The 14921-nt window shown below is 26.5% G+C and overlaps 2 protein-coding genes across 11 annotated transcripts in view; one reads left to right on the top strand and one right to left on the bottom strand.

Moving 5' to 3' along the window:
* The window catches only part of LOC145186566 (uncharacterized), a 337374-nt gene that overhangs the window by 104858 nt on the left and 217595 nt on the right, over positions 1-14921 (bottom strand). The window lies entirely within an intron of this gene.
* The window catches only part of LOC149892194 (uncharacterized), a 37540-nt gene that overhangs the window by 1742 nt on the left and 20877 nt on the right, over positions 1-14921 (top strand). For 6 of the 10 annotated variants that reach the window (XR_016449518.1, XM_090077434.1, XM_090077430.1 and 3 more), the window contains exons 2-16: positions 4663-4708; positions 4836-5399; positions 5848-5960; positions 6165-6217; positions 6411-6478; positions 6575-6640; positions 7195-7299; positions 12158-12340; positions 12614-12649; positions 12749-12918; positions 13230-13473; positions 13591-13635; positions 13741-14031; positions 14413-14602; positions 14687-14853. Coding sequence is in view for 9 of the 10 variants with exons in the window: in XM_090077434.1 (XP_089933560.1) it covers positions 4663-4708; positions 4836-5399; positions 5848-5960; positions 6165-6217; positions 6411-6478; positions 6575-6640; positions 7195-7299; positions 12158-12340; positions 12614-12649; positions 12749-12918; positions 13230-13473; positions 13591-13635; positions 13741-14031; positions 14413-14602; positions 14687-14853 (2341 nt within the window). In the remaining variant the exon portion in view is untranslated. Of the gene's footprint in view, positions 1-2067; positions 2177-4431; positions 4568-4662; positions 4709-4835; positions 5400-5847; positions 5961-6164; positions 6218-6410; positions 6479-6574; positions 6641-7194; positions 7300-12157; positions 12341-12613; positions 12650-12748; positions 12919-13229; positions 13474-13590; positions 13636-13730; positions 14032-14412; positions 14603-14686; positions 14854-14921 lie in introns of those variants that run through there. The other 4 variants (XM_090077433.1, XM_090077431.1, XM_090077436.1 and 1 more) reach the window with 4 other exon arrangements.

Here is a 14921-nt window from a genome sequence, read left to right as displayed (position 1 = left end):
CATCAGATCTTTTTACATTAAATTTAGACTCATCTGTCCATAAGACTTTATTCCAGAATGAGTCTGGCATATCAATGTACGTTTTAGCATAGTTTAATCGAAGCTTACAATTTTTATCACTAATACAAGGAACCTTTCTTGGAACGCGACTCACTATTCCTTGTCTTTTAAGACTTCGAATGACTGTTTTCGGACTAATTTTAACCCCCAAATCGTTTTCTATTTTGCAAGCTAAAGTTTTGGCACTTACAAAACGATTTTTCTTGATTGTGGAAGCTAAGCTTCGTTCAGCACGCTTATTCAGTTTTTTTGGACGACCACTTCGGGGCAAATCAGTTAATTTTCCTGTTTTTTTGAACTTGTTAATAATTGAAGAAACTGTGGATTTTTTAGAATCAACAATTTTTGCAATACAATTTAACGATTTTCCTTCATTCCAATGCTTAATTATTAGCTTACGAATTTCTACAGTGGTCTTAACCCGTTTCGAGCTCATTTTACTTTTTTTTAACCAAAAAATTCATTTAAAACAATTGAAAATAATCTTAAAGTGTTTACAGTTTACTTTATTTTCAAAAATGTATGAAAAATGGTGGACATAACGGTTTGGAGTTAAATAAATATTAGTGTACGCCAAGTGTACGATAACTTTTGTCATCATCTTTAATGTACTTTTTTCAAATTTTGAGCCTAATTTTAATGTTATTTCAATAAAAATTCCAAAAAATTCATAAATTAACAAAATAAATACTATTAAAAAAAAATTATAAATAATTTTCATTAAATATAGCAGAAAAATTGTGTCTATATTGAATATTTTTTTTTTTTCTTAGCGTACGATAACTTTTGTCATACAGTGTATATATATATATATATATATATATATATATATATATATATATATATATATATATATATATATAAGTAAATAAAAAAAAAAGATCAGATCAGTTTTTTACAAGGAGATTCTATTCTTCATTGTAAAATATTCGATAAGGTTCTTCACGGAAGCAAAAGTTGAATTTTCGATAAAAAAAAAAGTTTTCGAAACTCTATTTTTGTTTCGGTAAGTTCGAAATAATTTCAAACTAATTAATTTTGCATCGAAACGATTTTTTCATTTCGATATTGTCAAATTTGTTTCGAAATATTTTTGCGATTTCGAAATTCTAAAAATATTACCGAAACGATTTTTTACCTTCGAAATTCTAAAATTTGCTTCGAAATGTTTTTGCGATTTCGAAATTCTGAAAATAATACCGAAACGATTTTTTACCTTCGAAATTCTAAAATTTGCTTCGAAATGTTCTTGCGATTTCGAAATTCTGAAAATAATACCGAAACGATTTTTTACCTTCGAAATTCTAAAATTTGCTTCGAAATGTTTTTGCGATTTCGAAATTCTGAAAATAATACCGAAACGATTTTTTACCTTCGAAATTCTAAAATTTGCTTCGAAATATTTTTGCAGGGATTAGAACCCCAAAGGTTCTTTTACAGGGATTAAAACGCTCAGGATAAGATAGGGGTTTGATATTTTGTGACATTTTGCGGAAAAGGGAGAAGGGGGATCTGAAAAGTTTTTTGCGTGACATAATTTGCGAATGACCACTTACCTCTACACGGTGAAATGTTTCATATAAAATATTAGCCCTCTCAAAGTGAATAAAACCTACCTCTATAGAAAAAGCTACTAAAGTGTTTTTGTTTACAATTTAAATTGTAAATTTTGAACGTAGAATTTTTAAAATTTTTACTATTCAAATTTTTACTTATTAATTATTGAATGAAGATGCTTAAAAGCATCTTCATTCAATAATTAATATGATGGAGGGAGATGCTATATTTTAATTTCTAATTTAATATGAAAGGAAAGGGAGTAAATATTTTATTCCGGCTCTGAAAAACTACATTCTATTCAACAGTCATATTTGCTTTTATTAACAAAATAAAATTAAAAAGATTTATAATGTTCAATCAAATAAAAAGATATTAGAAATACATGTATAAGTACTACTATTTAACTAAATCGACTTTTAGTCGATTAGTAGAAAATCCAAAGTCGATTACATCGACTCTTAGATTTTTCAAAGTCGACTAATTTCGACTTTTAGTCGATTTAGTCTTAGTCGATAACAACACCAGTTTAAACACTTTAATTTCAAATTTGCATAACGTAAGTTTAAACTTTAGATTTAGAATTTTTATAGAACTTTATAGAACTTTATAAAATTTTATAGAATTTACATAAAAGTTCGTGCGCTTTTCCTAAATGATATAATTTAAAAGTTATAATATGCAATTCCTTTAAGGCCTGTAACGCACGTATATGAAACCATTGTTGCAATGTAAACGGCTAATTACTCTCTTGGGATTATTTAGATGAGATTTACAGCGATTTCAAACAATTATATTTATACCTTAGCAATCTTTTTGTTACATAACTAAAAATTTTAGTTCGAGTTGTTGAGGCAAAATCAAGTTATTAGGTTTTAAAGATTTACTAAAAACACGTGTTTTACAACACATTTTTGGCCATTATGGATAGTAAAATTAAAAAAAAAAAATTAGCTGTTTTTTATTTCATTTTAATATAAATTTATTCTCATCAAAAAAAAAAAAATCATAATTTTGATTACTAAAAAAAACAACTTGTTTTCAGTTGTGTGCCACCTTAAATTTACCAAGATAGTATTATTTTGCCACATATATATATGTATAATATATCTATATATATCTATATATATTATTCATATATATGTATATATGGCAAATTATTATATATATATATAATATATATATATATATACATACATATATATATATATATATATATATATATATATATATATATATATATATATATATATATATATATATTAATAATAATAAAAGGTATACTTGCCAAAAAACCCCGTGGTAAATTATTTAGGCACCCGGTTATTTTAATATTATTATGCAAATAAAATATAAGGTATTAAAATTACTTTTTGGAATAAATTTAACTTTCCAAAATTCTTTTTTTTTCTTCTTGTAATTAATTTCACTTTTCGAAATTCTTTTTTTTCTTTGGAAAATAATTTCACATTTCGAAATTTTGTTTTTTCTTTCGAAATTAAAATCAGTTTTCGAAATACACTTTTTTTTTTCGAAGTTAATTTCACATTTCGAAATTCTGTTTTTTCTTTCGAAATTAATTTTACTTTTCGAAATACACTTTTTTTTTTCGAAGTTAATTTCACATTTCGAAATTCTGTTTTTTCTTTCGAAATTAATTTCACTTTTCGAAATACACTTTTTTTTTCGAAGTTAATTTCACATTTCGAAATTCCGTTTTTTCTTTCGAAATTAATTTCACTTTTCGAAGTACATTTTTTTATTTCGAAATTAATTTCACATTTCGAAATTCCTTTTTTATTTTCGAAATTAATTTGGCTAGTTCGATTATTTTCATAAGTTTTTATAGATTTCGAAAAGAAAGAAGTATTTCGGTACCGTTTTAATCGAAAATTTTCGAAATTTGCAATTTCGATAATGAACCCTAATATTCGACATGTTTTGTCCATGGTTATTGGGACTTTAAAATAACGGTTTAAACACAAAATTTTGCGCAAAATCATTTTAATGCTTTATAATGATTTTAATGCATAATTAATACTAATAATTTTTATTTTTTCCAGAATTTAAGAAATCTTTTCACTAATACGTTTTTTAAAAGATTCTGATCTTGGTCATAATTCAATATTAACGAAAAAAAAAAAAAAATGATAGCAAAATATTTCTCCTAGATATTCTGACACATGTTCGGAATTCAGTCGAAAATTCGTAACTCTGACGACGCATCCTTTCTCAACAACACTATTAAGACATTTTTAAGTTTTGAAAAAAGTCGAAAATCTCTAATCTTCCTAACCAGAAATTTTTGATAGTAAATTTGCCAAAATTTCAATTTGGAAATTTTTATTTTGTTATTGCTTTTCTTAAAATTTTATATTACTACTTTTATCTGAATCTGCAATTTTTAAAAAAATATTTTCTTGTATTTACGTTTAACAATTTTTCGGTTTTTAATGATCTAAATTGAAAGCTTGTTGACTTTTTATTGAAAACGAGACATTTTACTAAGATAAATTTAATGATGACAATAAAAAAAGTAACTTTTTAAGCTAAACTGTGCTTAAAACTAAACAATTGATGGAAGAGTGAGGAAAATTTCAGTTACTAAGGGAGACCCATCAATAAACGTAAAAAAATTCATAAAATGCTTCATCAATAGATGTTCTAATTTTAATAATCCAAGAATAGCTGAAAATAAATGTTATTTGATAGAAGACTGGTTTTCTAATTTTAATGCAAAAATTAAATTTGATTAAGTTAAGTTTTCAATTTAAATTAAATTTGAATTAAGTTAAGTTTTCAATCTTTTTTCAAAAGCAATACTTAATTGACTCTGAAATTAAATATATGGAACTACTCTAAAACTTGGTATTAGTGTTAACAAATATATGGAACTACTCTAAAACTTGGTATTAGTGTTAACAAATATATGGAACTACTCTAAAACTTGGTATTAGTGTTAACAAATGCAGGCCCACCTTTACTCTAGCTCTTAGTGATTATGTGATATTTTCTATAAGTGAATTTTAAGTTGTTCATTTTTAGATTTACAGCTGGCTTTATTGTGGATTATTATCAGAGTTTTATGATGGTAAGCAGTTTAACATATTTGCATAACTCTTCTCTATGTTAACTAAAAATGATTAGAAGCCAGAAAATATCATTACTTTTTTTACATTACAATTTTTATAATTTTACACTTTTTACATAATTTTTAGACAACTTTTACACTCAGTTTCGGGATTACTTTACAATGGACTCAGCAGATGAAGTTGAGAGTAAATCCAGTGATTTAATTTTGTCACTTCCAGCAGATCCTAAGTTTTTTATTGGAATCACAAATAATTCTTTGTGCATTGAAAGTGGAAATTATGCTTTAATTGAAAAATTAAAATTGAGTGTTGGTTCAATGCTTGGGCTATGGTTGAAGCATAACTGCTCATATAAAAGTAATGCAATCATCTTGCAGCATAAAATTTTTGGTTTAAAATGTAACCCAGATCAAAATTATCCTATTGCTGTATTTGATAAAAACAAAACTTACTTTATTACTGGTAAATCAGGTATTTGGTACCATCTCTCAATAATATTTCAAACATCTCTTCTAATTTATATAAATGGCAAAAGTGTTATTACAAAAAATGGAACTAGCATCATTGCTAATGTATTCAACCCAAATGAAAGCTTACAGTTGAGAAGCACTGAAAATATTGCCTGTTTTGATGAGCTTTTCACAGCTAATAGCACAGATATTTGGCCTATATACTTCACCCAGCTTTATGGTAAATGGTCATTTCTTATAAAGACTTCTAAAAAATTTATCTTAAAAATGGTTTTTATAATTTTTGAATGAAAGAAATACATCTAACCTGTTTCTAAGATGTTAGTTTAGAGGTTTTGTGAATTCTAAGATGTGAGTTCAGAGATTTCTAACAGATGCAAGTTGCATGTTTATTTTCGGAAGGGAGTAGAGGAGTTTTTTGATGTTTAAGTTTTTTTTCATTTGAGAAACCATTTTAGTAAATAAGCTTTAACATCTGTCCAAAAGCATTGTGTATTGTTAAATATTTAAAAATTCTGCAGTAGTAGAGAAAAAATCAGCTTTTTTCATGGCTTAACAATTTTTTTATTTATCTGATTGCTTCATAAAATTGCTTTAAATTCCTAAACTTTTCAAAGAATGAGTTTTTAAATTTAATAAATATACTTTTTAAAAGTTTATATTTAAAGGTTCGATCACAACTTTAGCAAAGGTTAAAAAGTCTTTTTATACAGTTGGTGTTCAAGTTCAATTAAAGCAAAAGTATGCAACTGAAAATGATGCAAAAACTGCTGTTTTCATGGTAATAAAAGTTTACAAAAAATCAACTAAATAAATGATGATTCTTAAAAATCAGCCTAGAAGTTTAAAGAATCTTTATTTTCTTCATTTTTATAATAAATCTATTGTGAAGACTCTTCAGTTTCCTTACTTTGAAATCTGACAACAACTTTTCTTACAATAAAATCTGATTAATATTGAAATTATCTTATGAATTATTTTTTAGATATTTAATTCAACAAAGTATTTTGATATCATAAGAGTAGAGCAGCGAATGTAGTAAGAGAACGTGTTTTTTGCAATTTAATGAAAGCTATTCATGGTTGTTATTTGTGTTATTTAACTTGTTAATTGTGATATTTTTGCTATGCAGAATAGTTGCAGTTTTGTCCTCTGCTGTAAATAAAATAATCTGAAAATAAAATAATCTGAAAATAATGAGACTCAATACTTGCATGGTTTTTAATTTCAGTTATACAATGGTTTCAGTTCAGATTTATGTTCCACAGTTTAATGATGGTGTCTTGGATATGTTGGAAAGTGTGTTTTTTAGAAATATTAAAAATAGTTTACTGCTTTGGAAGATAGAAAAAATAGTTTATTGCTATTTGAAATATTTTTTTTTTACAAATTAAGACTTGCTTTCTCCATATTTTTGGTGGTGGAGTGTTGGGATAGAGAATAGAACTCTTGAAAAAATAGGTAAGTCCTGCTCTTCTTTTTAGTTTTGAAATCTGGTTACATGAAAAAATGATTATGGAATAGTATCCAATATACTTTTTAAATAGTTAACAATAATTGCAGAAAAGTATTTAATGTATTATTATTTATGGATTGCTGGTTTCTAATGACATGTAAGTTTATCATTTAGATAATCTTAGATCTGTCAGATACCATATAAAGTACAACTCACTACAAGATTGTAGTGAGTTGTACTTTATATCTGACAGATCTAAGATTATCTAAATGATAAATCAACTTAGTTACAAATCCCAAATTTTTTATCATTTGAATTTTTTATCATTTGATTTTTTTAATTATGACAAAAAAGTCAAAAGATAAAAAAATCAAATGATAAAAAATTTAAATGATAAAAAATTGAGATTTTTTAACTAAGTTAATAAGTATTTGTTTACCATTTTATAAAATTCATGATGAAATGAAATGTTGTGTTACTGCTGTTATTATTATTTTACTACTATTTCCACATTTAAGCCACTCCATAAAGGTTTTATTTCTTTTCATGAAAATTTAAGAGTATAGGATAATGAATTACCCATCAAAAATTTGTGCTGCAAATATGGATGTTCTAACTAAACAAGAGTGTGAAAATGCAATTGTCTACATTCAAACTTATTATGGTAAGTTATTGTTTAATGGCTTTACTAATCAAACACTTTTAATTTATTTACTGATAAAGCATACAAACCATCACACTTTTAAAGAAATGTTCCAAAAATTACTTCACTTTTTTTACTAGATTTTTCATTTTGTAGTTAATGAGCTCTCTAAAAAGTTGAACTGTTAAAGCCAAATAAAAGTACTATTCTTTTGAATCTTAAATGAATTTTTACAAAAGATATACTTCCCCTATAAAGCTTTTGTATAACACTGCATTTAAACACTTATTGCTAGAAGTGCAAAGTTGTTACTTGACCATCTTGATGAATTTATTAAATCAAACATTAATACTTTCAAGTGTTAAAAAGAATATGTTGCTAATATTCATAATGTGTATATATATATATATATATATATATATATATTGTTTTGTAAAATTTATGTTAATATTTCCAGTAAGAGTGCTCAATACAGAATAGTATAAGTAGAGTGAATATATTATTATTATACAAACTAAATAATTAGCTTTGTTTATATAACAGTACCTAAAGTTTCATGCACTAGTGATTATCAGGTGTAATTTGATTATATATATATATATATATATATATATATATATATATATATATATATATACACACACACACACACACACAGCAGTGTGATAAACTAAATTTTTATCATTTTTCAAAGAATAACTTTTCTCAAATCTGAAATTATTACCAAATCTTCTTTCTAATAATTCAATTCATAATACAAACCACAATAATTATAAATTATAACTGTTGATTAAAAGATAACTTTTATTTGAAAAGGTTTCCATGCAAATGTTTAGAAGCATCTGAAGTTCGATAAAAAGTTATTAACTTGTCAATTTTTCAATAGTTTCAATAAAAGAGCATTTGGTGGCATATCCATTTGCCTTCAAAAAAGCATTACAGCAGCAAGGCATTGAGTCAGAAAAGTTGATGAGAACATCTTGATAAATGTTATACCAACATTCTTTAATTAAAACAAATATATGGTCTTTGTAGATTGGTTTTCTCAAGAGGATTAAGATCTGGACTCTGTGAGAGCCATTCAAGAACTTTAATTTTTTGTGATTTCAAATAATCTTCAACAGATCCGGCAAGAGCTTTGGATCATTATTATGTTGTAAGACCCATTTGCGAGTCATTTTATTGCTTGCATGTGGCAGCATTACATTCTTCATGATGTCTAAATGAACTCTCTGGTCCATAATACCTACTATCAATCAATGGGACCCACATTGTCACAACTAAAACATCCCCAAACCATAACATTTCTCTGCCATGTTTAGCAGTAGGTAACTGATAATTTGGATTTAGTCTACTAGATGTCTGGCATACCTACTTCTGTAACTAGTGAACAGCATAAGCTTTGATTTGTCAGAGAAAAGGAATTTTGACCTGATTGATCTATTGGAAATTTTATTTTGGCTTACTCTTGGAAAACCTTACCAATAGTATATGGGCCTTTCCAGTTGAAATTTTAGATCTTCAAGTCCGAAGCTTGTTTTCAATAGCTTTTTGCTGACAAAATTTTTTTGATGATGTGACTTATTCCTGGTTTTGAAACATCATAAAGATCATAAATCTTTCTGCAAGACATTTTTTCCACAAGTTTTATAATTAGTTTCTTCATTTCATTTGAAACTTTTCTAGCATCTCCCATGATTTTGAAATACAACAAATTACTTGAGTTATAAAATTTCACAAATATTTCAGCAATTAGTTATATATGACTGATTTAAAAATATCTCAAAGTATTGTTAAATTATTAAGTTTCACAAATATTTTGGTCTTTATGCTTTTTCTAAGAAAAACTTGATTAAATTGCAGGGTATGCTAGTGTTACTAAACTTTTGCATGGAAGGATTTTCAAATAAAAATTAAATTTTGATTAATCGTTATAATTTAAAATTTTTGTAGTTTGTATTATGAAAAGAAGATTTGGTAAAAACTTCAGTTGATTTGAGAAAGTTTGTGAAAAGTTATGCTTTAAAAACTGAAAAAATTTGTTGTTTCTAAACTTTTGTATGCTATAGTGTATATATATATATATACAATGGTTTTCATAAATTTAGTCGCACTCATATTTGAGAATTTAAATTTTTAGTTTGTTAACAATAAATCAATAACGAAAAAAGATTTTTTTCTATTTATTAGATAAATACATACAGAATACAAAGTTTAAAAAAAATTTACAAAAAAAATGCAAACGCTAAGTAATAATTAGGTACAACTACATGGTATTAAAAAAATAAGACAAAAAAAATTGTTCATAAATTTAGACGCACGATACATTAGGAGACGTAATTTATGAACCAATCACTATTTTGTGTATCCGTCTTTTGCTTTAATACAATTAAGAACTCTTCTAGGCATAGACTCAACAAGATTTTTGCACATCGCTTCTGGGACCCTATACCAGGTCTCCTTATAGACGTCCTTCAGCTGGCCAAGTGTGGAAGTTTGAACCTCTGCCAATTCACAATCAATCCAAGCCCAAACGTTTTCAATTGGGTTCAAATCAGGTGAGTATGGAGGCCACGGTTTTGTCTTGATATTATTATCGTTGAACCACTTCTTTGTATAGTATGCAGTATGTGCAGTAGTGCCATCTTGTTGAAGTTTCCATAGTTTATCATTGAGCATAAGCAGGTCAATTGACGGATTTAGTTTGTTTTCCAGTACTTCTACGTATATTCTGGAGTTGATTCTTCCGATGTATGTTTGGCACATACCAACACCTTTGTAATTGAAGCATGACCAGATTCCTATTGAGCCTCCTCCACTTTGCACAGTCGGTCTAATGTACCTGGTGTAATACTTTTCGTGAGCCATTCTTTTGACTGTTATGTTAGATTTGCGATTGATTAGCTCAAAGTTACTCTCATTACTCCACGTCATGTTTTTCCATTGTTCTATTGTCCAATACCTTCTTTCACGACACCATTTTAGTCTCCTTTGTTTATCATATGGACGCAAGAGCGGTTTATTCAAAGCAGAGTAGAATCCAATCTTGTATTTGATGAGTATTCGACGGACTGTGCTTTTAGAAATAGATGTATTTCGCGTTGTATTGAATTCTATGTTCAATTCTTTGTAACTAATTCTTGGATTAGCTCTGACAGCTCTAAAAAGGGCACTATCGTCCTTTCTGGTGGTTGACAAGGGTCTACCTGGCCTCGCTTTCTCGCTGGCACCACCAGTGTGAAGAAAGTTTTGCTTTGTTGTCCGAACGCATTTCTCAGAGACTCCAATTTACCTGGCGATTTCTCTATTACTTTTGGTTCCTTCTTTGATGTGAGCAATAATTTGCCATCTTTCAGCTTGAGTGATACGTCTTTTGCCCAATTTTTGCGTCTTTTTAGTGCAAAACTAACTTAACTTTTGTTTATTTATTAAATAATGATTAACTAATTCCAGCTAAGTTATATTTATATAAGGTTTTTTGACAAAATCAATTAATTTAGGCTTATTAATGAGAAATATGGAAAAAAAACTACTATTTAACTATTAACTAACAAGATATAAGACTTTTTTGATTGTGCGTCTAAATTTATGAATAAAATAAAATTAAGCTTATCAATTAACTTTTTTGTGTTAATTGGTATAGAATAAGTAATAAACATCCTGTAAAAAAAATTAAGGTACTTTATAATAAAGTTTCACTTCCTCTATTAAATTATATATCAAACATAGCGGTAGCACTTTTATTTTATTTTTATTTTAAGTATTTTTTTACATATATGTAAAAAAAAAGTGAGTGCTTCTAAATTTATGAAAACCACTGTATATGTATATATTTATATATGTATATATATATATATATATATATATATATATATATATATATATATATATATATATATATATATATATATATATATATATATATAAAGAGAGAGAGAGAGAGAGATGAATACAGTGAATTCAACAATTATTGGCTAACCCTAGCATAACTATTTTATTTTTGCTGTTATATATGAAATATTGACCCATTTTGTCGTCATGTAAGAATTACCTATACATTTTGCCTGTCAGTATTTCTTAATTATGTAATACACTGTCTTTCAAGGAAGTAATATCTTAGCAGCAACTTCTCGTTGAGTATCACTGTACTGGTATTGAGTTACTTATGTTCAAAGATTTGTAATTTCTTTCATTCTAGATGCCATTTTATTTGATTGTAGTACAACTAGACAGTAATTGTACTGATTAGTGGTTCTAGATATAATGTTGATACATTTCTGTAATATTCTGAAAAAAATCACAAAAGTTCCAGAACTTTTCAAGAGAATTCTTTTCTTTACTTTCCACTTTGCCAATAATTTTTGTATGTGATTTTAACAAACTTATATTGATTTGTAAATGTAACAAAAACAAAAGTAAGTGAAAAGCTGAAACTTGTATTATATATACAAATAGTAACAGAACACAATAATTATCTTCTATAGTTCTTATATGTCAACAAATGTAAAGTATTTATGCAAGGGTTGGCTAATAATTTTTGGACTTACTGTATATATATATATATATATATATATATATATATATATATATATATATATATATATATATATATTATTTTTCAACAAGAAGTATAAGTATACAAAAAAAAAACAATTTTTCACTACAGTTTCTATTGCCTAAATGTGCAAAGAGTCTAGTAGTTTTTTTTGCCTACAAAAAATATCTTTACAACCAATAAGAATGGTAGACAATATCACTGAAATGATAAGATACCAATTTTGTACTCTTAATCTATGTAATTTAGAAGCTGTAGTTTCATTCATAGACCTGTCCAAAACAAAAATGATTATCTTTTAGTTGCTTAGTTTTTTATACACAGGAATTCAGATAAAACAAAGCCTTGCTTTTGTGAATCTAAATGGAATCCCTTCAGGTTGCTCTATTCAGATGGGTTTTTATACCAGTAGTTCATATCAAGATTTTGCTGGATATTGGAATATAAATGAATCAAGTGATAACAGTCGATTAACAACCGGAGAATTTCTAAAAGTCTGCAGAACTGGTAAAAAAAAGTTTTAATATAATTTTTTGTGATAGTTTATACTTTTATTGAAAGTTAATGAAAAAAGTCAGGTGCTTCACCATGGAGTATTGGTCAGGGAATAACTACATATTTTGTAATGACTTTAACAAGTAGTTTTTACAACTTTTGTTTAATTTTTATGTATGAATATTCTATTTATTTCAGGTGAGGTGAAATAAATAAGTGATTATAGTTGAGTATATTTGAAGTCCTAAACTCTAAATGCTTAACTTTTTTTTCACAAATACTTAGATTCTGGTTGGCTATCAACAATTGACAGAGAAAATAGTGAGTTTCTTCATTTATTTGAACATTTTAAAAGTGGTTTTCTTATATCAAAACATTTGAAATACTGTATCTTGAATATTAGGAATTGAGTTTTTTTAGGCAATAACTTGGCTAAATCAAAAAATGTCACATCATCTGATACTTATCAAATAATGTATATTTACTTGAATCGTATAACTGATGGCCTAAAATTTGAATTTTTTTCTACCAAAAAAATTACATCATCTTGGATTCAAGTTAATTTGAATAACATAAATACAATTTGCAAGGTAATAACTTAAAAGATCTATTTAACATTTTTGACATTCTAAAGAGTTTACCTTCATTTGTGATAGAATCTTTATTCAAAGTAGTTAAACTACTTTGTGAAATCCTATTGTAAAATTTTAATTTTTCATAAATATTTCTTGATTTTTAGTTTTACTTTCATAAACATCTCCTGGTTTATTTGATATATAGTAATTTGTATTATTTTTATAGTTACATTATATTTATCACTGTATTATATGCTTGGTTTTATTGCATGCATGGTTGTATTATAAGGACAGTTGTACTATATGTATGGCTGTATTATATGTAGGTTGTATTATATGCATGGCCAGGAAATGCTTATACTATGTCTGGTTTTATTGTCAAAATTGGTAACAATTCATCTATGGTTAATTTTACTTTGTGTAATCAACATAATGATTCCAACAATGCTTTAGATGTATTAGAAATTGTTTGTGTCAAATGCTCTAGTGGTCAGTATGTTAGATATGAAATGACTGAAAGTAATACTCCAGCAATGTTGGTAGAGTTAGAAGTCTATGGATTAAGGACTGGTGATAACTTTAATTGTTGTTGAGCTATTATATAACATATAGTTATGCATGATAATGTAACAACCTAATGTGTGTGTTGTTAAAAAAAGCATTTTTTAAAACTTTTTATTGTTTTAGATAAGAAAGTTAAGTACCAAGATTTTCAAAATGAGTTGAATTCCGGTAAAATTTGTTTATATTGAAATTACTAAATGATTAAAAATATTTTTTTCTAATTTAAACTTTCTAAGTTTAAAGTATAAATAACAATTTATTAGAGTTGTTTAGATAAACTTGTTGCAACTTCAAGTTATGAAATGAATGGTCATTACATGAGTTGGAAAGAAAGTCCTATCCCTGGTCATGCAACATTGAGTTTGAGAATGAAAGTGCTTACCCTAACTGGTGAAGTCTTCATTGATGAATTTGAAGTGTTAAATACAGATTATATAGACATTACCTCCTTGACACCATACACTACTTTTGTACCTTGCTTTAAAGTGAGTATTGCTCGAGAAGACCTAAATGCTTATGGAAAATTTAATTGCAATTTTTCAAGTTTTGTATCTGCAGAATCAGGTAAATATTTTGATGTTTGCATTTTATAGCTATGTTGTGAATATTTTTTAAAATCATTTTTACATTTTTCATTTTGTGTTTTGAAAAAAATCAAAATTAATTGTTAAACTGAAGTGCAAAAACTTGAATATTGATTAGTAGTAATTATGAATATAAAAAGGAGATAATTAATTTTTTTTCCTTTGACTGTCCAGAATATTTTAGTGATTTAAATAAATCTTTGTCTTCTAGTTTGTAGCATGTGTATTATTTTATGTGATTCTTATTGGTAATAATAAGTTTGTGTTAGCAGTTAAAAAAATGTTTTTCTCATATTTCTTTCTCATTTTTCCTACACTCAAAATGTTTATTTATATTTCAGTGATTTTTAAATTTTTTTAGAACCATTACAAGCTCCTGACCTTTTCAACTGTTCTGTTTTAAGTGAGAAAGTGTGTACAATTGAATGCATTTTTTACCAAATAAATTCTACGAGTTGGCAAGGAAAACCTTTTAATTATGAAATCTATTGGGGCCCAATTGAATCATATTCAAATATTCAAAATAATCTGAGCAATTGGGGGCTGTCAATGTAATTAACTTCAAAAGAATTTTTTATTCTTTATTTATGAATATTTAGTTTAAGCTTAGATTTTCCTAACAATTTCATTATCAGGTGTAATCAAACCACGGTTACTTTCACTGAGGCTAATAACATCTATAAAATAAAACTTGAATCTGATAAGAGATACACTAACACTTGTATTGTATTACTTGCTACAACTGGCAATGGGCTATTAAAAGGTGTTCGATCAGTGAAATGCTTACAATCATGCAGAGGAGGTTGTTTGCTTAGATTTTTAAAATTTCATTCATGTTTTTATTAACACCTGTTATTACCTGTTAATATC

The sequence above is a fragment of the Hydra viridissima genome, unplaced genomic scaffold, assembly GCF_058129835.1.
Source record: "Hydra viridissima isolate aposymbiotic clone 2 unplaced genomic scaffold, HvirCarnegie_v1 scaffold_2, whole genome shotgun sequence".
Taxonomy (NCBI): domain Eukaryota; kingdom Metazoa; phylum Cnidaria; class Hydrozoa; order Anthoathecata; family Hydridae; genus Hydra; species Hydra viridissima.
The sequence above is the reverse complement of the archived record's forward strand: the minus strand, read 5'-3'. Positions and strand labels throughout refer to the sequence as shown.